Genomic DNA, 23647 nt, shown 5'->3' on the forward strand with positions numbered 1-23647 from the left:
ACCGCCGCTCGTGCGTTCAAACCCACGGCTCCGCCAATCCCCGCGCGGACCGCGCAGGATAACCCCTCAGCCAATCGCAGCGCGGCTCGCCCCTGTTCCAACCCGCCCCCTCGCCCCGTCCGCCAATCAGCTCCCGGCGCTTCATTTAAACAGAACGAGTTCGCGGGGCCGCGAGCGCAGCGCGTGAGGGCTCCGAGGGTTCGAAATGGAAACAAAACAAGGGCGAGAGCAACGGCCGTGAGGGGCCAGCGCTCCGAACCGCGCCCGGAACACACCCAGAGCCACGCTAAACCCACGGGGGCTGTAAAGAGAGTTAATTCACAAAATACTTTACAGCCAAAAGTAGAATGAGACACACGCAATACTGATGAGAACACCGGCCTCATCTGCTTCCGCTTTATGAATGTTGAAAAACACCCAAATACTGTATTTTCATGCTGCTGGAAAACAAAAAGGGGCAGAAATCAAAGCTAATACAAGCACCCCTGCAAGAAATCCTGTGAAGCACACAACGTTAAGACAAAAGAACTTTACTTTTCCATAGCAAACAAAATTACACATAGGACTGAGTACTTCCACATTTACAGTACACTTCCTAACTTTTCCTTACAGCAAAGGATTTCCCCTAAAAAGACAACTTTAAAGACTTCCATCTAAAATACCAGCCTGTACAGATCACATTTAAAACACATTATCTCAATATATGAGTGACAAAATATTGAGTTCTTTTCACCCTATTCTTTCATATAAAAGGACCAACATTTAACATGATCAAAATGATTATGGGGGATTAAAAAAAATTTGTCATTTTTACCTTTAATCCATCAAAACCTTTTAAACAAAAACATTTCTAATGAACCATGAAGAAGACCCTTTTGGCCTTAAGCAAGGTGACTGCCCTGCATTACATTCTGCCAGTGACATTGCTGGATGCACAGGATGAAATAACCAAATTGTTGTGAGACTGCTTAGAGCAAGATCCCCCAGGACAACAAGGACCTACAGATAAATGCACTCTGCTTCCCTTCAGCCTCTGGCACATGGGGAACACACAGACTGCATCAGGTGTGCTTGTGCGTTCCACACAGAGAAAATTCACATCTTTTTTACTGTTATCAGGGAAAAAAAAAAAGCCATTTCATCTACAACAGACTTCATTCATAATGCTACATTCATTAACTCCTACAGAGAAGTTATTTTAAATTTTAAAATTAGGGGTCATTTATTCCTTAGCAGTCCATAGCATGTTTCCTGTTCGATCAAGCACATTGCGAGGCCACTCCTTGGAAGTGTTCTTCAGCTCTGGAGGCCCTTCCACATTTGTTAGAGGGAAATAAGCTCAGCTCTTTGATGACACCAAACACATCTTTTTGTCATTGTGGTCTGGCATGACCCTTCTTTAGGAACAACTCCTGGAAATTATAATCCAGACAATAGTAGCACTATATTTTTAAGGAAACCACTGCCTTACAGAAAAATATCTTCACCATTACAATGACTGATGTTCAGCATGAAAAGAACCCATGAGGGATATACCTCTCTAAGAAAAATGTCAGTGCTCAAAGAGGAAATTCCAATACAAATAAATAAACTGAACATAAGACCCACTGAAAGAATTAAAGGCAGTAGGCCAGTCTACAACCAGAAATTTGTATAGCAAAAAAATACAGAATTTAATGTTTGAACAGAACAAGTGCACCAAGTTCTCAGATCTCAGAATCACACAGCAGTCTGGAATACCAGCACAGACTCCACTTTTCTTCCCCGAAGGTCAGCATGTGGAAAACATCAACTTTTTGCAATGTGCCACTAGACACTCTACAGATCTTTTCAAGAGACACCTGCTTCTTCCTTCTTTAGCAATAAACACTCAACTAATCTAGGGACTGCCTGGTAAAACATTTATTGTAAATGCCCCCTCCACATCAACTGCACCCACACTCTCTGATGAGCACACACTGAATGGGGAGAGCAGACACTGAGGAGTTCCAGCCCATGAGCTGTGAGGTGCAGACCTCTGCCCTTCCACCCAGTCCTCCTACCAGGGACTACCTTCTATCAAGCAGAAACCAGATACTTTCACCTACCAAACAAAGTACCAGCCCACGAAAATTTACTTTGCTCATATATGAACTTTAAGTAGATGTAAAGCCATATGAATTATAGCTCATGATATTAAATAAAAATAAAAACTATGCATCTAGCACATAAGCTTTCCTATTGTCTTTCACTGTCAACTGGCAATGATCCAGCCTGACCAGCAGGAACAAACATTGACTAGTAGGGTTATCTGCAAACAAAAGAACACCAAAGAACTAGCAGGTAATTTTTTCCAGGAATGACTAGTAATTCTGGTCACCCTAACAGCAAAGAGCACACTCGTTTTTCTCAAAAACGAGCCCTTTTATCATCCATTTCTTGTTGGGCATGCACAAACATGGAGCCCTTTGAAAGTTATTGACCTTAATGTTTTCTGAGTAACAACTCAACTAGAGAAAAAAGCCATTCTTTAGAATAGATATAAAAGGCACAATCATGAAAGAATTTTTAAAAGGACATTATCAAGTAAATATGCTCCAAATTCCATTTCAGTGTTTTCCTAGAGTGCCTTCCACACAGACTGGACTTTAAAAGAAACAATTATTAACCAACCACTTTGAAGCTATTGTTTTGTCAAAAGCCCACAATACTTATTTCTACTGTAGGACAGAAAAGACAAGAAATAACAAAGAATTAGGCTTTTAGTCTGAGCACTGCACTGACACCACTGATGTTGGGTTACTTTCAACAGTACAATTACAAATGAAGCAGAAATCATGTTCCATGTGCACATGAATAGTATAATTATGATACACACATGTAGACTTGAAAAGTACACATAAACCAGCCATTTTCAAGCCATGGAGTGTGAAGATGACAGAAACAGTTTTATTTTGAAAGAAGATGAAAGGTGGAGTTAGAAAGCAGAAAGGGTAGTACTTGATAGTGTCCTTTAAAAGGTGGCATTCAATGGCCTTGTTATTGCTGAGTATTTGCTAGTCTTCAGCTTCTTCCCAGATCTATTTACAGCATGTCAGTCTGAACATTCCCAGAGCACAGCTCTAAATTTTACTTTAGAGATACAAACATAGAACAGTTAAACATATGTAGTCCTGTTTTAGAAACTGAACTTTTAAAGTTTAGGACTTCTATTGTGCTTCTTTGGCTAAGTCCTATTTAAATATTGGTAACACAATTCTATAACTCTGCCACTATTTAACAGCTAACAGAAATCTTTGGTGTGTTTAGGTTAAGAATCCATTAGGGTACAAGCTTCAAAATATGAACATTCAGGCAGTTCTGGCCCCTCTCCTGCAAACTGCTCAACACTGAAGTAGATGATTAATAGAATCTAACACCAAAGTATCTGAATACAATCTCAAATGATCTGTGCCACTTGGGAGTTTGTAGAACTGTGATAAGAGAACCATCTTATCACCACAACTCCCTTGTGCTCAGCTCATTGAGTAAATTTAACAGTTATAACAATACATATATATCCAGTTTCACATTTTAAAGATTCTTTCAGATAATAATTTAAGAATACAGAAAACTGGAGGGAAATTTCAATCTTAATTCTCATCTTAGTAAGATGGAAATCTTATTATACAATTCTTGTGAGGAATTATGAAGATTATAAAGTTACTTCAGATACTTTCTTTGGCATCATATTCACCAAACAAACACAGAATAATTATCTTTAAAGTACACTTAAAAGAGAAAGCTTGATGAGGTTAAACTATACTAGATTTCATGGTGACACCAGACTTGTAGTTCCAAATGGGTTTTTTTGAAAAAAACCCCTTATCTCTAGTAAAGAAAGAGCTAAAAATAATTAGACATAAAATACTCTCAGGAGTTTAACTTTGGTTTATAAACACAGTACAAGAAAGTGAGAAACAAAACAATTTAATTAGCAACTCACAAGAGATTTAGCATTACTGATTTTCTTTTTTTTTTTAAATAGAAATTAAATACTGTTCTGGAACAGTCTTTAAATTTCTCCTCTATCACAGATAACCTGAAAATGGGCACATTAATGTGGGACCCTGATATCATTTCTGCTTTAGCAAGGGTCAACTATGCTGACCCTTTGTGACTGTTCATGTTTTAAAATGACCTTGCAAATACTGCCATTCTTTCAAAGTTAGAGTGCGGGGTACACTTTAGAAGAGAAAGAAGATTGAAAAAGCAAGAAAAAATGCGTCTTAAGATTATATAGAACTAAGTGTAGAAACTTGACAATACCATTGTCTAGCTCTTCCCAAATTATTCAATATTAGAGATCAAAGAAGAACTGAGAGGCCAAATTTAGGCAGCCTAATTGTACTCAGGGGGATCATTGAACACCTTGTTTAGTGTCTTCATAAAGTATCACAAATCACTTTTCAGAAGAACCTAGTGCCTCTGTTCACTGGCTAGGCTCCACAGTCCAGCCACCTTTAAAACCCTCCAAAAATGCCTCATGTTCAAGAAAATTATATATTAATTTCTGTGTGAAACACAATTCAAAGTTTGTGTTTCATAGCCCTGCCTGCCCTTAGAAACTTTTATGAATTTTAAATACTCCTTATTCTTTTAGAATGCTTTCCATTCCACTTAAAACATTAACTCAAAGTGAGATGCAGAAAGGCAAACAATTTTTATAAATTAATAGCCAGATATGTAATTACATTTTCAGCCACTATCCTTAAAAGATATTTCTGAGCATTACTTTTAAAAGACCATCTATAAGATTTTTAAAAACTCTTAAAATCACAAGAAACACTCTTCCGTATGCATCAAATTGTGCCTAAATGTTCAAATATTATGTAAACAAATTGTTTTCCCAAAACTATGCAGGAGACTTGATGAGTCCAAATAAAATATAAAATATAAATCTCACTGCCATATCAGCCTTCTGGCGGCCGACGGCTTAGTAAATTTGGTGGAATGTTAGGGTCTGATCACGAATGTTCGTTGTTTGAAATATTCTGTACAGTGGGAGTTGTATCCAGCCCCAGTAAAGTCCCAAGATATGACTGGTCTCTGGGATCCAGCATCTGCTCAGGCCTCACAGGATGGACAATGTTTGCAGGCTGTGGAGTCAGGGTGTATTTCTCCAGGAAGGAGAGCTCGGTGGCGCGCTGATAATCCGGCTGCTCGGGCTGCGGGGGCAGCAGGCCGTGGGGCTGAGCGCTGTGCTGCACCAGCTCTGCCTGCGGCTCTGCCATGGGCACAGGGACCAGAGTCACAGGCACACACACTTCTGGGGATACATTCTGCAGCAAACTTTTGGCTTCTGATTGATATGCTTTGGACTGTTCCACGTACTGTTTAGCCTCAGTTTGGTAAACTTTGTCATCAGAGGTGTACTGCACCGGTAAGGACACTAGCTTTTCCTCTGGAGAAGATGCCAATGCCTCTTCTGCAGCCTTAGACCCATGAACGTGATCAATGTGATACTTCAGCTTGTCTTTTCGTTTAAATGTTGCATTGCAGTGCTGGCAGTTAAAGGGTCGAGCATCTGAATGAATAACCATGTGTTTTGTTAATGTCTTCTTAATTCTGAAAGACTGATTACAGATCTGACATTTGTAGGGCTTCTCACCTGTAAAGACAGAGAAGTAACCATTAGATATTCCAAGTAACATCAAATCACACATAAATATGGAAACACCTTCCATGAATTATGGCATCAAGACTTACAATTAAACAATTTTACTGAACACAAACTGTAAGTTCAGCATCAATTTCAGAATCAAGAGAGTCATTAGGAATTTGTTTAGAAGTTATATTGGCATACTCTTCTCCTTACATACAAGTCTCTCATTACTCTGGACTTATGTTAGACTACAAACTAAATATAAAAGAACAGTCTTTTAACAGTTATGATGCTGGGATTAAGTGAGCTCTATACATTTCAAAAGACAATGATTTTCCTAAACACAAGGCAGGAAAAACAAAGTCAAAGAGGAAGGGCACAGCCCTTTCTAAAGGGAATTCACTCCTTGTTTAGATTAGCACTGGAAATGCAGTAATCTCTGGAGCACAGAAACATTTAGAAGGTGTGGGTAAATTTGGCAAGAACACACATACCAGTGAACTGAAGGAGGAGGTGCAAAAAGTGCCCCACAAACCTGAGCTGAGATTATCAGTACTCCAGCTAAACAATCATAAAACCGTATTCAGGAATGGCCAGTATATGAGAATGAATAAAATCTTGCTGCTCTCTCCTACTCTCATCCTGAATGCTCAACAACTATAATGAATAAAATCAATGAAACAATATTGATGCATAAAAATACATTCCTACATGCTTTGTGGTTTAGTTTGGGTTTATTTTCTTTTTACCTGAATGTGTCCTAAAATGCATTTCCAAACTGGATTTCCCTTTAAAAACTTTCTTACAGACTTCACACTGGTGAAACGTTGCTTTATATCTTTAAAGAAAAAAAGACATTTCACGTTAATTTTACTGTTAGTTGATTACAAAAAAAATATGTCCACAGTCCCTTCTGATATCCTTAACTCCAAAATAGCTAAATACCAAACTTTCCAAATTTCCTCACTTATGTTCCTATTTCCTGGCATCCACATACCAATAAGGTCAATTAGATTCTTTTCAACATTCAATTTTATTATCTGTTGGGATGGCATTGAAGTATTTAAAGAACAAAAGCCACTAAAATTTCTTTTTTAACCCCACAAATCTCGTTATGCAGCATTTTGTTGCCCAACACTCGCAAGAAGGTTTTACTTTGACAGAATCAGGCCATAAATAAGGTTCTAGGAATGGCAGAATTTCTAGGTAGGCTACTGCCTACAAAGGGAAAAAACCAGATTTAGCAATGTACTGTACTTTTAAGTCAGACATATCTTTAATGGCTTCTACACAACACTAATGAGTACTAACAGCTAAAACACATCATTTGGCAAACAACCACAGCTGTTTATTTCAAATCTCTGAGAGATTTATTTTTAGAGCTCCAGAGTTTTAAAACCCTGTTGCATTTTCAAGGTAGAGACACAACTTGGGTTTCAAAGTTTTTACCTCCTTTCAGGGCCACTAATCTGCTGCCAGCTTCTAAAATACCTTAAATGTGAGATAATTCTCCCTGTGCTTATATGATGACTAATAATTCAGTTTTAACTAGTCTGCAATGAGAATGTTACAGCAAACCATCAAGTAAGAACAAAACTGAGACAGATATGTGACAAATTAAATCTGATCCTTTTTAATGTTTTAATTTATTTAATTGTGCTATAAATGAAATACCTATCTTAAATTGTGGAGGCATTTTTCTGATATTCCCTTCAAACTGTAATAACATCTCTATGAAGCCTGAGGTACAGGCATGACCAACACACAGATAAGCAGAACTCTTTCACACATGCAAATCCCAACAAAATCAGTTATATTACAGAAGCATTTATGCAGTTGTACAAACCCCACACTTACTTCTGCCAAACCTTTTCTCCGAGATGAACGCTTTTATAATGAACAGTGAGGTGATCTCGACGGCCAAAGCATTTTCCACATTCCTCACACTGATGTGCTTTTTCACCTACAAGGACAAAATTCAATACATTTTGGTTAAATCTTTTTGGAACTTCTTAAATATCTATGACCTATAATCATGTTCCCAATGTTCAGCCAATCAAGCTCTTCCACACCTCACTTGGAGAAGGATTATATCTTATTAAAGAGGAATATTTAGGAAGCACGGTGGTTCTATCAGAGTAATGATGTTAACAGGACTAGTCCATGTGATTCCTGCAAAGAACTTTGTGCTCCAAGTCAGGAGACACTTCCCCAGACACTCACTGCATGGGAGTACAAGTGAGTGACTGGGAATGTACTCTCTTCATTATGACCTGAAACAGGGTACCTTCAATAACTCAGCTGTTTTAAAGAGAACCTAATTGAAACATAGCAATTATTTTCAGCTACTAATTTGGATAACTAAAAATTACACTTCAGTATTTATCATTTTAATCATCCTGATGTACATAGTTACCTTTTTGTTTTATGCTGCTGTTTAAGAGTATCATGATGCTTTTCAGTCATCTTGAGATCTTCCACAAAGTGGCAGAATATTTCTTCTCATGTAAATAGGGGTGTGGACAGTCAAAGAATGTAACTTTCTAGAGGGGGAAAAGCAAATAGAGCAGAAAAGAGGATTTTTTTGTTTTGTTTTGGCTTTTTTGTTTTGGTTTGGTTTTTTGGGTTTTTGCACTTGGAGTTTTCAAATATTTCTTTATTTCATAGCAGACATTATGATTTCAAACACCAGGAAAGAAGCTGTCTTTCACATAAAGTATCAGAAAGTTTAGACTCTGATCACTTTCATACTTCCATGCTGCCTACAAAGTATTTTGTCTCCAAGAATGTTGTATTTCATCTGGATCCTGTTGTGAAAAAGTCACTGGTGAATCTTTGCTTTTCCTATATATTTAGTAACCTTTCTGGTCTCAGAGCAACAGATTTTTTTTCTTCCTCCTGATCATCTCCATCTGCTCATAGGGCTGATTCCCTCAGCCTTCCTTCCCTCTTTCCCACAAAAGAGATTTCAGAAACACCTCTCTGATGGTCTTTGCAATGAAGTGATCAGTGTACAAACTTTGACAGAGACTCTGACAGCTTCTTCTGTGTTGTGGCAATAATGTTTCACACAATTGCTATTAAAAAAAAGAAATCTGGAATCATGAAAAAATCCTCCTTTTTCACTTTTGCTTTTTTGTATTTGTGATTGTTAAAGCAATTCATTGTTACATGTTTTTGACTGTCCCTCAGCTTTCTATGGTATCAGGGAGGAATCATTTGGCTTTTAAACCTTTAAAACATGTAAGACTAACTCTGCTTTAGCAGACCTTAAAAAGAATGGCAGGAACTTTTATAAGGCCTAAAACATTGCATGCACTGAAAAAAAAAAATTCCATCATTAACTTTTTATTTGGTTTTATTTCAAAATAGTAATTTTTAAGCCAACTTCCAAAGAAAATACCTACCTGAATGTATTTTTTTGTGTTTTGTCAGATGGTCATGCCGAATAAACGTTTTCCCACATTCTTCACATTCATATCTCTTGTCATCATGATGCACTCTCAGATGAAGTCTGCATATTGAGTCATAAACATGACCATAAAATTCAATTCCATTAAAACAATCTGTACTGCTAATTCAATGCAAAATAGCAGAAAATGCAGTCTTTATTGCTTCACGTAAGTATCAGGAAGTAACTTCAGCTGAACCACACCTGAATTGTTCTTGGAAAGCAAGAGAGAGCTGAGCTCTCTTATGTGAAATTAATTTAGTGGGATATTTGACTCTTCTGCTTATTTTCTGTTTGAATAACAAAAACACAAAAGTTTCATATGTGCAAAAATCTCAACTTTGTAGGGTTTTTTTTTGTGTTTAAGCCACTAATGTATTACAAATTAAATTAATTCTGACGCATTAGCAATATATTTTTTAAACTGAAAGATGTTTAGAATATTTACTAATGCTCTCAGAGGTGAAGTACATCAAACACATACATTACAAAGAATTATGTCAATAACATGAATGCATATACATCATCAAATAAGCAAAACAGCTTACCAGCTTGTTTAATAAAATCTATACCTGTAAGAGCTTCCATGACGAAAACTCTGCCCACAAATACTGCAAAGATGAGGCTTCTCTCCACTGTGAATTCTCAGATGTTCTTTCAAAGTTGTTCTGTTTAACAAAGCCAGTAAAATTTAATTTTAAGCAATATCCCTTAGTGAAAAAGTGAAAACATACTATCTTTTTCTCAATTTCTCTTACAGTGATGGATCACAATAGATCTGAATGGCTGTATAAATTCAGATATACACACCAACATATGCATAAAAAACAGTCAGGCAATCTATTTACTGAACCAACTGGATCTAGAAACAGTATCAGGAAAGAAAGAAAACACTAAAATTTGGAAATATACATTCAAGAAAACATCTTTCAAAAAAAATTGCAAGATGTTTTTGCACAACAGAGAAACTTAAGTTTCTTAACAGTAAGAAACTTATGTGAAGTGAATGAGAGATAAGATTTTCTTAACATATTTGCACTTCATATTAATTACCTACAGCTGTCACCCCTAATTTTAGAGGTGATCAGAAAAATCCCATGCTACCTGTGGCTCTCACACTACCTTTTAACACACTAACGCTCTGAAATGGTCTCGTTTATGTTAAAAACTCCAAGCGCATTCAACAGCAACCAAAGCATGGTAAATATTGCTGTGCTCTGCTGAAGTTCAAGCAGTCAGCCAAGTCCTTACCGCTCCCTGACGGATTTCCCACAGATGAAACATGTCCATTTCCTCTTTCCCCCATGAGTACATTCGATGTGCCGTTTCAGATTCCCTGTGTCATTAAACTGGCGGCCACAAATATCACAAGGAAAAGGCCCTACAGAGAGAAAGACAGAGCGGGATTGACTGAGAGCTAAAATAAACAACAAGCCCAGACTGGTTACTTTTGAAAACCCTCATCAATTTACAAAGGAAAAGTTTTGTCTAACACATTGTTGATTTTTAGTACAGTCAGCATACTTTAGATTTTGTGAGCTTTCTGCTAAGTTACGTCTAAGATCTGGCATTTTGGCAAATTTCATGACAGTAAAGCAAAAATTCAGAATTCATAGTCAAAAGCAATTAAGCCCACTTAGACCGCTTGAAATAAAAAATTCTTATCACCCATCTAGTTCCTACCCAGCAGAAATAATCAGTAGTACAAAAAAAGGCTGAAGAATACTTCAGGAGGAGGGAAAAGGTCTTTTGAAAACTTCAGGAAGAATCTGCCTCCCTAGCTGTAAATCAATTTTGTGCAAAAAACTTTCAAATCAAACTAACCTTAATTCTTCTTCCTCCCCAAAATTCTGACTTTTTTGGGTACAAGAGAATGCCTCAAAAAGACAGCTGAACACTGAACACAAAAGTAAAAACCCAATCAACAAAAAACCTTCCAACAACTCTCCCCCAAAAGTGGAAAAGAGAATTGTAAAAGGAGGTGGGGTGGAAACCAGACTGACCAGGGCATAAAATGGTGGGGGAATGTTTTACTTTAAATCTAGTGTTTACATGACAGAAGAAGGTTTCTGTACCGAGATGGAATTTTTCCTGATGTTTCAGTCTTGCAAACCGGGATTTAAAATGCTCCTCACAGTAGGTACATTTGAAGGGTTTGTCCTGAGAGTGAAGGATCATATGCTCTTCTAAGTGAGGTCTTCGAGTGAAAGATTTCTTACAAATCTGAAATGATACCACACTTTGTCAAAGATACATCCATTATAACCAGATTCTTTTCCTGCTCATAACCTCACAACAGTTTATTTCATCTCCACTCTGCACCAATGTAAGATTAAACACATATTCTTCAAAAACCTCTATGTCAGTGTGGAAGGCCTTGCAGTCAACATCAAAACCAACCTGTGCTCCACATAAACCAGAGTGGACTGTAATGTACAGATTAGGATGCAGATCCATACAGATCCAGCCTAAATCAACTACTGGTGACTCCTGCATGCAGTTATATGTTCCTCCCCAGACCTCCCTTCTACTGACTCCAGCACTTCCCAGACTCCCTTCCTAGGGTGTTTCAACACAGTAACTCAGCCAAAAATAACCCAGTGGAGAAAAGCAAATAGTTTTGGCTTGGTTTTGGATGCTGAAACAGTTTAGTTGGACTGTGGTAAAAGTTGTTGCAGTATAAACTACCGTAGAACCAAAGTCATACCTGTTCCATTATTTCCTCTGGGAAATTCCCTGACAACAGGTATTAAAGGGAAAATGCCAATACCAACAAGGAAATGTAACTCAAAATACATTTTAGAGCTACAAGACCATCCCAAGCCTAACATTATGTGTGCTTTTCAGTACTGATTTCAGATTAACCAAAATGTTCAAGAATTATTAGCAGTGACTTAAATAAGCACACAGTACAATTACAGAATTGAATCCACAGCTCAAATTCAGGCATTTAAACCAGGTATCACAATTTATCATCAGGGTCCAGTGCTTCAACACACACAGTGCTCACATATTTCCCTGTGAGACTCCTGCTGTTGTTTATGACAGCTCAGCTGAGCACTACAACTCCCACACATTAACTCCTGCAATCAGCTTCACAGAGCACACATGAATAGGAAATCAAAACCAGCAGCTCTATTTGTTTAAAAGCTCATTAATGTTAAATATAGGTAAGAAAATCCATATTTGTACAAAGTATAATAGCCCTTTTGCTTTTCCATACTATTAATATGTATTGTTTGTGTAAATCTGCTCATTTTCCTCAAGGATTAAAATATGATCAGCAAATCCTGTTGTTCACAGACAGATTACAGCATAAACCAATAACCTTAGTGAATCCTGCAGCTTACATCTGTGGCATCTTTGCCCTCAGAACACACTACATGACAAACAAAGCCACAGCACAGCACCCAAGGGTGCTGTTCAATGTCCACCTGCTGCAAAAGTTGGAATTCTACCTGCTTTTAATTCAAGTCCATTTTCAATGCACATGAGCTGTACAGGAGCAGCAGCTCACTTTAAAAATTTCTACTTACAACGTTCAATTTAAAAAATAAACCCACAAACCAGGAAGTGGAGTTTATCAAACCCTCATCTGGTAACACACTTTCCCAGGAATGAATGTCAACAATGTTGCACAATTGATTCTCACCATTAAAATGTTTCTTATCTAGTAACAAACAGAATCTGTAACACATTCACACGTTACAGCTTCACCTGGAAGATAACACCCTTTGATGAACCAGGTAATAACCTTCAAACACCATCCCACCAGCTGCACAATGAACAATACAAATTCCTATAGCTGATATCTCCCAGCTTCCTACTGTGTGTTTACAACTGAAAGTTCCCAAATAAAGCAAGGTTTAGAATTATGTTACAGCCCCTAATATTACAGACATACTGTAGCATACAGCAGCCTGCACAAACAAAACAGCTGCCCTAAACAACAACAAGAAAACCAATCCCCTAAAAAAAATAGCAACAACAAAATCCCACATCTGAAACCTTAAAACATTATTTGGCAGCATACACAAAGAGAATGGAAATTCTACAATTCCTTTCTAGATCAGATGTACTTTCACACATATACCTCTCAGAGGAAAATCAAGGAAAGTATTCTGTGATTTTACAACTAGAGATAAATTTAGCACAAATTCACAATTCTGTTGACATGCATATGCAGCTAAATGAGAAAATGTTTCATATTTAACATGTATTTTTCTCACAACTGAAAGATCCTTCCTGTAACAGTATACCTTATGGTCAGTGTTATGTGTAATTAACAGGAGAGCAAATACTGGTTTTAAAGCACTCATAATACTCAAGTCTAATCTGTAAACTGATGTATTTGAAAAAATAATACTGCCTCTAACTACTTTAGAATTCAAATTGGGATTATTTATCTGACCAGAGGCTGTACAAATAGACAAAGTTCAGCCCTTAAATCAGCAGACAGAGGAAATGTATCACTTAGAGGAAAACCATCCTCTAGAAAGCTTTCTGAGATTTCACAGAAACACACACCAGATTTTCATTAAAGTTCACAGAAGGTAAACTCTGTACAGAACAAAAAAAAGTTCTGAAGGATTACTTACATCACATTTCCAACCTTCACTCTTGGTCTTCTTGATAGAAAGAAATTCTTGTACATTCTCTGGATGAAACCTAGCAGAAAGAAGCTGAAAGTAGTCATAACTATCCAGGATAAAGATAATCTAAATACTAAATATCTATTTCTAAGCTTTATATGTCATGGAAGTTGCTCACCACACTGGCAGAACAGAATACTGATGCTGAAACAATTCTAATGACACAAGTAACTGGAAAGCAGTGCTGACTATGGACTCCTGTAGAACCTCATACAACATTTGATAAGACAGAAATTTCAACTTATGGATATTTACAAAGAAAAAAGAAAAAAAGGCAGTATAATTAGACCTGCTATAAATTGTTTATCTAAAAGAATCTGCTCAGAAATGGTTTAGACAGGTATTATCATCAACAGTAAAGCTCTGACATCTAAAACTAAGGAAGGTATTTTACTCTACCTTCAAATTAAAAGCAGTCAGGTAATTTTTAAGTCTGATGTGTTCTGACAGTGGTAGCTCATCTGAAAGATTCTAAAATTTGTAATAAAAACTTCATTGTTTATTACAGAACCCCCCATAGAAGCACTACTGCTATTTCTTACTGCAGGTTAGGTAATACTGCTAACCCCCACGCCCTTTGAAAAGGCAGTTATTTGAAGAAATTGTTATAAAAATAATGCACAACATGCTGTGTTTATATACATGCTTATCTTCACTTTTAAAATGAAAAAAATGTTTCTTCAGAAATGCCAGACACATTATGCCATACTTGCCTCTTCACGTGCTTCGCTAAGGTCTTCTTGCTTGCATGGAGCTTATTGCAGTAGGGACATTTGTGCTCCTTCTTATGGAAGTCAGTGTCACTGGAGTGTTTCTTTCTGTGCACGGTCAGGTTGGACTTGGTGGAGTAGCGCTGGTGACAAATATCACATTCAAAAGGCTTCTCACCTGTGTGGACACGGGTGTGGCTCTCGTATTTACCTGCACAACAAAGTCAAATCTGTCAGCACGAGCTGCAACAAGTATCACCTGCAACAGGAATGCCTGGAGGTTGGTTCTGTAATCTCTCTCACGTGCAGTCAAGCTCTGAGTACCCTCCACATCCCTCCAAAGATCCCTGCTGGCTTACACCACTGAAAACTGCCCAGTGCCCTCCTTTGTGTTTGATCCAAGGTCTCTCCAAACACTTCCATCTTCCTACAAGTTTGTGCAAGGGTTACAAGTCACTCTTGTTCAAACCTACAGTATAGTCTGATCTAAAATACTGCAAATTACAGTCCTATTCTTTCACTACGCTGATCATGAGTACCTTTGCAGAACAGGGAACAGCCTCACAACAAACTGGCAATCTTAAGGTACTTTCAAATAGCAGAACACTGAATGAAAGACGCAAACCCTTGCACATTATCTGTATTTTCAACCCAAAAAACTACCAGAAACAAAAATGCTACTCTCTCATTTCTTTCACATGGCTTGTATTCCCTCTTCTGTTTGCCAATGTTTTTTTCTGAGGACAAAATTCTGTCCTGTGGATAAATCTACCTCATGTCAATAACAGCCTCTCTGCTTTGTACCAGATTTTACTTTTTTCTCTGTAGAACATACATGCATGCTGCTGTATAGTACTGTAAATTTATGAGTTTCTGCAGCTCATAAATTTAACATGTAAGTCAATTGTCCATTGTAATACAAGCTTATAAAGAAATACTTTATTTATCACTTATTTTAATGCATGCTTGTAATGAATTTTTTGAGCACAGAACTAGAATTCTAAGTTATGAAAGTGCAAAGAGAAAAGGGTTTCCAATGCATGCAGAATCAAAATGTACCATTCCAACCCTAAATACTCACAGGCAATTTATTTCTGCACAGTATCTGTGCTTTTACACACTGTGCTACCAAGAAGAATCCAGAGCAGTGGAAGAGAAATAAATGTAGTATTTGCAGATTTTTAAAATAATGTGCTCAGATAATTTTTTAAACTATTTAGCACCACAAACATAACAGCTTCGTACACTTCAAGAAAATAGCAGCACACTGGATCAATGAGATGATCCAGAAATTCTTATATTCACTCTCCAGAACAGAGAAAAAGAACTTGGTTTATTTCCCACACAAACAGCACCCCCATGAAGGAGATGAACCTAACTTACTCTTACCTATTCGATCAAACTTTTTGTCACACTTGGGACACTGCAGTAGCTTTTTGCTACTGCTCTGAATGATGACTGGAGCTAAGCCTTCAGGAATATTCCCCATTGAGTCAACTGCCTCAGAACCCTCTTCAGCATCATTCTGTTCCTTTTCACTTTGTTCTTCAGATTCCGAATCTTCACACGACATTTCCTCTTCCTGCCCATCTTCATCCACGTTGGACTCACTTTCACTGTCTTCAAATTCACTCCTCTCAGATGTGTCCTTGTCAGAACTGACTTTCTCCAAGTTGCTGTCAGAGGCATCACCACTTTCATTGTCACTGATACCGAACTTAGCTGGACACTTACGGCTTCTCGTGGAGCGTCTAGTGGAAAAGCTGGCCTTCTCAACCATTTTTAACCCATGCTTTTGTTCCAGGGAAAGGGGGCGGTGGGCTTTAGCCAAATGATTCTCCAAGGACTTCTTGTAACAGAAACTTCGACCACAAAAAGTGCACTGATGACTACTTAACAGTTTACCTGTCAGTTCACTGAGTGTTTCTACTGGTGTAGGTGCATCAGTAACCACATCAGTCTGTACACTGGAAACATTTTCGTTATTTAGTAACTTCACTGCATCTATGATATCTAAAAATTTTGCTGCTTCCAGCACTAGTGGAATTTCATTTTTATACACAAAAAACTCAGAAGTGTAAAGAAACTCAAGCAAATGTTGAAATACAGAATGAGTTACATGATCTAACGTGACAACATCGGTGCTCGGATTTTTGCTCAAACAGGCATGAAAATAACTACTCCCAACAGCCACAACAACTTTGTGAGCACTAAATTCTTTTCCTTCTACAATTATGAGTAAATCACAAAACGATGGATGTTTCTGTCTATCATCATTTAAGTATTTCAGTAGATTTTTGTTATATTGCAATGAGCTTAGGAGCTTTCTTTGCTCTGGTGATGGTGAAAGTTCTCGGGAAGATTCGAGCTGATCTGCAGGAGCTATTTCTGCAGACTTGGAGACAATTTCTTGCGCACAGTCCACTACAAGAATCTGTTCTGAAGTATCTTTCTCATGGCCAAGATGAACCTTTTCATTTAGACTTGCAGCGAGCCGTCTCCTTTTCTTCATTGCAAAAGTGCAACTTCAGGATCAGGAGCTTCATAGGTGATTACCAAAGAGTTCCCGTGAAGACTTAGTTCTGCTCTGGACCTTAAGAAAATATGCAACAGTAATTTCATACTCTGCCAAAAGAATTATGATAAAAATTATTCACAGCACTTAAACATTATTTCAATTTTTAATAACGCTCTCTATGTTTCACTGTTAGTGTTATGTATCGGTGTAACTGAGGTTTTAATTAAATCACTAAACTCTCCGTGCGTTGCAGACCGCGGCACAACCTGCTGCGAGCCAGGGAGCAGACGCTGCCTATTATTAGCTCTAAGGCGGCGGCCGGGCTGGCTGCGCTCGGCTCCGGCCGCATTTAGCCTGCGCCCCACTCCGGGCCGGGCGTGCACTGTTGTTACTATTACTACACCGAAGCTCCTTCTCTTTCCGTTTCACCCCAACACGGCAAAGCCACCCCAGCTGCTCCCCAGGCCGGGCCGGACCCCCCGGGCCGCTTGTCCCGGCCCGACCCTGCCCTGCCGCGCCCGTCCCCGCCGAGCGGCCGCGCTGCCCCTGCCCCGGGGACCCGGGGGCGCTGCCTCTGATCCCCGCCGAGGGCAGGGCAGGGCAGGGCCGGGCCGGGCCGAGCGGGACCACTAGCACCGAGCGCAGGGGCACCGAGGACGCTGCGGTCCCGCGGCGCTTAAGATGGCCGCGCCCGCCCCCCGTCCCGTCCTGTTCCCCCGCGCTGCCCCGGCGCGGCCCTGTCCATCGCACCTGCGCGGCGCCGGGCGCTCCCGGGGCCGCTCGGCCGCCCAACGCCGCTGCCCCCGGTCCGGCCCCGCGCCCGCCGCTTCCGGGCCCGCCGCCCGCGTCAGCGGGGTCACGGCGGCGCTTCCGAGCGGGGCGGGGCGCGGCGGCTGCGCGGGCGGATCCGGGACCGGGGCCGGGAGGGGGCCGCGCCCTGACAGGGCCCAGCGCCGGAACGCGGCCCCGAGGGTGAAAGTAGCGGCCAAGAACCAGGAGAGCTCCCTCAAACAGCGGCAGCGACTCGGGATGGCCGAGCTGCCACCGGCTCTGCGCCATGATACCCCTCAGACACTGACTCCACTCTGAGGCAGTGCGCCTAGGGGCTTGTGAAATTCCCGGGTTTCCTGCTTCCCCTAGTTCTGTTCAATAATACGAGTATTAATTTGTTTTCTGCTTGAGTATTTTGAAGCACTTGACATGAAATTCCCACTTTCCGCGCTTCCCGGGCGGCAGGAGGAGCAGCCGCAGAGGTGCCCTCGGCTCGGTGCCGCTCCTCAGCGTACGGAAGGCGCTGCCCGCTGTTCTCCAGCTCCATCTCTGCCCCAAGATAAACAACTGCCAGGGACAATGTGACACCGAAAATGAGCTTGTTTTCCTGACAGCCTTAAAGAAGGATTAATGGAGGATTAAACTGTATTGCACCACATGCAATCAGTATTTGTTATCTGTAAATGGATACAGAACAAAGTGTGACTCGAAGGTCTTGCCATTTTAGATAAAAATACAATAAAAATACTGAATGTTCTTAAAGCATTTGTTACCTCCTGAGTGTTGCTGTAGTGCCTGTACTCACATCCCTGCCGTTTCCTTGAAGTCTACATATATTTAACTTCGACTTTGGGTTTGTTGTTGTTTGGTTTTTTCATTTGTAATAGTACATTACAATCAAATTATTCAATAGCAAACTGTTTCAAATCATATTCTAAGTAGCATCAGTTCTGTTATTTAGTTATTTTATAGTGAAGCAATAGTGTCAATAAAAATAGAGCAATCAACATTACTTTGGTTTTCTTGCCCTGAAGACAAAAATCTACTTACCTCTCAGCCATCTGCTCCTTCAGGATGTTCCTTGTGCATGCCCACCTTTTATTTCTGCATAATAGTTAAACGGTACATAAAGAAGTTTCTCTGGTAACTTTCTCAGTTTTGATTTTGCATGGAAAAAGAAAGTTCTGGAGCAAGGCACTTTAGATTTTAAGCTGAGCCTTACATTTCACTCTAATCTGAATAGCAAGCACATAAAAACATCATTAGTGGGTAATTGGCTTCTTGGGTCTTACTGTTTCCGTAGCAAATCCCTCATTTGAAAAGTATAAAACTAAGTGCTTCATCAGTTTTCATGAAGGAAAATGCAGCCTTGATGAGAACTGTTTTGCCAGCAGGCAGAACCAAGCTAGGGATGTGCTCCCTGGGACAGGGATAGTTTCTCCTGTGCTGTTGGGGGGAAGGGTTTGGGTTTTATTCCCTAGATAACAACCTGATTTTTTCTTTATTTGCTTCTGCTATTCTTTACTCTGTGTTGAGTACAATGTGGTTTCTTGGCAGTCTACAAAGCATCTACAGCTTATTGCCAAACTGTACAAGTTCAGCAGGCATTTTGACTTAGCACAAGCCTAGGTAACGCTTTTCTTCTCTTGCTGTTTTATGATACATGAAGGATTTAGTTCAAAGAAAAATGGTACAGTGCTAAGTGATCCATTACCATGCCTGGCATTGCCGCAGTAATTATGCTCTAGAAACAAAATGTCCTTGAAATCTCAGGTCATTATGGCTCTTTCAGCATTAAGTCTTCTACAGTTGGTAGAAAGTACAAGTGGTACAGACAAAATTTAACTATATTAATCCCTTTTGTTCCAATGCTTATTCATGCTACATTTTCTTGCCAGTTAATAGACTATTCCACATAGGTTAAAAAGCTGACTTTTACTTTCATTAAAGATAACATCAAATAATGAATAAGCACTTGCTCACCTACTGTACAGAATTTGCAAATGCAGCTGCTTTGATTTGTCCAGGAAAACAGTATATTTATCAAATAAATAGTTCTGAATTGTTGGGAATCAAGAAGTATCTTTGTGCAAGAAGGTTTGGTTTTGAAGGAGGTGGTTTCATCTTAAAGTACTTGTTCTCCAGCTCAAAATCTTTCCTTCTGAGATACAGTGGAACTAGAAATGACAGATACTTGAATCAAATACTATTTAAATAATAAGTAGATAGGGAATCAACTCTTAAGTTAAGCAGTCAGCTGCCAACTAAACAGAAATAAACTTACATAAAAATAGCATGCAAGTTTTAATACCTGGTTGGGTTATTTCAGTTTATTGCCAATATATTCCTTAAGAACTGATGACTGTAAGCACCCAGTTATAAATCTAGTAGCACATACATTCACATCCTCCTTCAAACAGCTGCCTTTACTTTGGCCACAACAGTTTTGCTGAGGTAAATGTCTCTCTCTCTAGGAATCTAGGAATTTTATTGCTAATTTGCCATAAGTTCATGGTGCATGACACTGCTGAAACCTGACCTGTGCTGTCATTCTTCCTTTTTGTATCCCAGATGTGTCAGTGATGGGTGGGACCTAGGGAAGAACCCACAAAGCCTATACTTCCTCTAGTCTGAGATTTTTCTGTATTTTATTGCCAATCACCACATACACACAAATGTTTTAAATTAGGCTGTGAAGTGAAAGGGTTATAAGATTGCCTAGAGACTCCAACAAGATTTCTAGCCAACAGTGCTGAATAAAGTCCATTGCTGGAACCATTGCCAAGAAATTCTTTCACATAGGCCATGAAAAGACCACCCCAGTCTCTCAATTCAGCACTCTCTGGGGCACTAATCAGCTGGAGCTTGTTGTACTATTATGGATGCTTGACATGTGAATCATGTTGATCAGGCTTCTCCCTTTGTCTCCTGCCTAAGCTGCAGCCAGTGAAATGTGGAGAGAAAGAGGTCAGATCCACTCTGACTCTATCAGCCTGCCTCATTCCATCCAGGAAGTCCAGTGCAGGGAAGGGTGGACACCACCTCTGCTTGGGTTTTGTTCTCTGGAGTGTTGTGTAGGCAGACATGAGTGAATAACCATGATCTGCCATCTTTTTCCAGGGGATAGGGGATTCATACAGTGTGAAGTTGCAGAGAGCTATATGGTTACAGACTCCACAGAGCAGAATTCCTCAGGGAATGCTAATCCAGTGCAGCCCTGAGGTGAAATCAGCAGGGGCCAGGAACAAGGCACTCCCTGCTGTCCCTGTAAAGCAGAAATGCTAGGTCTGTTAATTCTGAACTCAGTACCAGGCCAGATCTACAGGTGCACTGCATTGCCTTCCCACTTTGAAAAAGATGGCAACTGAAGAAATCCTGGCTAGAGGGAAATTGCCCATGTGAGCTCCTGCCATCCCTGCCTGCTCCACCTGATCCACTGGTGCCTGGCAGCTCAGGGGAAAGGAGGGTGAGAGGAAAGCTGAACCAGAGAGAATAGCACTGGAGGAAATATCTGTCTGCCCTCTACTGATGCAAGTCTTAAGCAGTGCTACAAAATTGCTGTAAATTGAAGCTGTACCCCTGCCTGAAGCTGTGTAAAGAAGACATAAGGACTTAACATGTTAATTTTCTGTTGTTTTGGGTGACATTTTCAACAGATCACACTAAACCTTTTGCAATAACATGCCACTAGCATCAGAGGTATTTTCCTTTAAACAAGGCAAGAACTGGGGAGAAGTGAAATATCTTTTTTAGATCAGCTGGAATATGTCACCACTGGAACTAAAAACAGTGCCCCAGCTCTGGGAGTGTGACCTTGAAAAGACTTCATGTGCCCAAAATCATCTTTATTTTTCCAGCCGTATCAGCTGGTTAGTAAAAGGTATTGCCTCTCCCAATAAATCTTGCTTTATTTATTGCCTTAGACTATTGTAACTGCAACAACATTATCAGGTTAAACAAGCATAATCAGACTTTCCTGTACAGAAATAATCCTGGTTCTCAAAAGATTGTGAAAATGTACAGAGTAAACAGCATGAAGAAGTTTCTCTGTGTCTTACATTGCTGCATTTCCATTGCACTGCCCAGTGAGAGACCTGTGAAGCTGCTGGGGCACCCTGAGTGCTGAGGCCCTGGTACGAGACAACAAGAATTTCAGTCATGGAGGGTAGCAGGGAGCTGATGTCACTGTCACTTTTTTCAGTCAACCAGAAACCAATTATCCCTGGCTGACAGGCCAAATTAAATCATTGGGTGGAAAGAGATGCCAGCTATCCTCCCCTAGATTAGGTAATTGGGGCTTTATTACACTCAGACCTGGTGCTGTTTGTTTGGCCACAGAATACACCTAAGAGCCATGCTGGTCTGTCTCTCTCTCTTTCCATCCTTTCCATAAGCATTCATATATTTTTAATCCCTGAGAAAATTGTCTGTGTTTTACATTAAAAATGCTAATCTTTTAATATATCTAATATTAATAGATCCTTCTATCTCTCCAAGTTTATAGAGAACATGAAGTTAGGAGTTCTGCCATGGAAGGCCTCAGGTGGCAGCTTTGTACTGATTTATACTTGAGATCCCAGGTCTTTATCTAGTATTCTTGCAAAGACAGAGAAAGTTTTTAGCTTATACTTCTTTGGAACTTAAGATATGTTTGACATAGTATCAGGCTGAATTACTGGATTGTTTGGAGCAGAAGAAGTGAGGCACTAAGGTGTCAAAGTCCCCTCTAGTTCATGTTAGCACCTGGCTGTGGCCCTCCAAGGTCTTCAGGAACACACTGCTTGCAGTGACACAAGGAAGGGGTACTGAACTAGCTCATTTAAATTACCAAGGTTAAATCTGCCCAGTAGAAAGCAGAATTTGGTACACAGGGTAAAATATATTTATAATATAAACTATACTGCATGTAAGAACCTGGGTGTACAATGTGCTCAGTAGTTTTTATTGGAGAGGGAAAAAAAATACATTTGCTATTGAAGACTTTTCAGAAATAGAGTATAATGCATTGAAGCTTCTGAATGGGATAAAAAATTGGAAAGCTGATGGTGGTAATTCCTTGGAAGGTTAACACATGAAGCTGACAAATTACCAGCAGCTATTAAGCGATTTTGCCTTTAGAAAGTATCTGGTGTGTAATTATAAGGACAGCTAGAAGCACTCAGGCCTATCAGCTCAGTGTTTATCAAGGCTTCCCAGAGCTCTTCTCCTCTTTGTGATGAACCTTGACATGGTTGGTTACAGTTGTCAGGGAACCAAACTCCAGCTCTCTGCTAGAGAGGCAGGGTACTTCAAGGTGTAGGAGAGATTAAAATGCTGTTCTGCACCCTCCTGAATCACTAGCCATGTAATTTGTAGAAGCTATTTGTTTTGAATTATGAAGTCAGAAGTGTGTATAATCTACAACACATTTTCCCCAAGAGACATAATTGCAGAAACTCAAGGATGTTTCAGTGTTAAATGAGCTTTCCAACCGCCATTCTTAATTTGTCTGAATTTACATATTCCATGGTGTATTGCCCATTTACTCACAGTCAGGATAAAAGGCTGCAGTTATAAAGTCCTGTGTCACTCTGCCCACTGTTAGAAACAAACATTACATAATGAAAGCATTATATCTGTTTCTGGAGCAGCACTATAGTGTGAGAATTTCAGGACCCTATTTAATTTTAGGTGACATTCATTATCTGTTCTCTTAATTACATTTGAATAGTAATTACAATATTTTCCTAAGAAAGTATAATTAGATTCTGATATCAAGAGGCAGACTACAAGTACATTAATTAGGCTTTGAGACCACTATTAAAACCTGGAGCAAGATAAAAGTGCTTCCAGTCAAAAAAGCAAACACAACACAGAGAAAAATGTTTTAACCAAAAAAATAAGGAAATACAGAATGAATTATGCATTGTTAGCAATCCAATG

General features: G+C 39.5%; 1 protein-coding gene across 3 annotated transcripts in view; it reads right to left on the reverse strand.

Moving 5' to 3' along the window:
* Nucleotides 1–2819: 2819 nt before the first annotated feature.
* ZBTB41 (zinc finger and BTB domain containing 41) overlaps nucleotides 2820–23647 on the reverse strand; it is a 43975-nt gene continuing 23147 nt past the window's right edge. The window contains exons 1-11 of one of the 3 annotated variants that reach the window (XM_064720477.1): nucleotides 17705–17787; nucleotides 15826–17029; nucleotides 14440–14647; nucleotides 13673–13742; nucleotides 11150–11297; nucleotides 10326–10455; nucleotides 9647–9742; nucleotides 9031–9137; nucleotides 7481–7586; nucleotides 6373–6461; nucleotides 2820–5629 (exon numbers count right to left, since the gene is read on the reverse strand). In XM_064720477.1, the coding sequence (XP_064576547.1) occupies nucleotides 4986–5629; nucleotides 6373–6461; nucleotides 7481–7586; nucleotides 9031–9137; nucleotides 9647–9742; nucleotides 10326–10455; nucleotides 11150–11297; nucleotides 13673–13742; nucleotides 14440–14647; nucleotides 15826–16948 (2721 nt within the window). In that variant the 5' untranslated portion in view covers nucleotides 16949–17029; nucleotides 17705–17787 and the 3' untranslated portion in view covers nucleotides 2820–4985. Of the gene's footprint in view, nucleotides 5630–6372; nucleotides 6462–7480; nucleotides 7587–9030; nucleotides 9138–9646; nucleotides 9743–10325; nucleotides 10456–11149; nucleotides 11298–13672; nucleotides 13743–14439; nucleotides 14648–15825; nucleotides 17062–17704; nucleotides 17788–23647 lie in introns of those variants that run through there. The other 2 variants (XM_064720478.1, XM_064720479.1) reach the window with 2 other exon arrangements.

This window comes from Zonotrichia leucophrys, chromosome 8, assembly GCF_028769735.1.
Source record: "Zonotrichia leucophrys gambelii isolate GWCS_2022_RI chromosome 8, RI_Zleu_2.0, whole genome shotgun sequence".
Taxonomy (NCBI): domain Eukaryota; kingdom Metazoa; phylum Chordata; class Aves; order Passeriformes; family Passerellidae; genus Zonotrichia; species Zonotrichia leucophrys.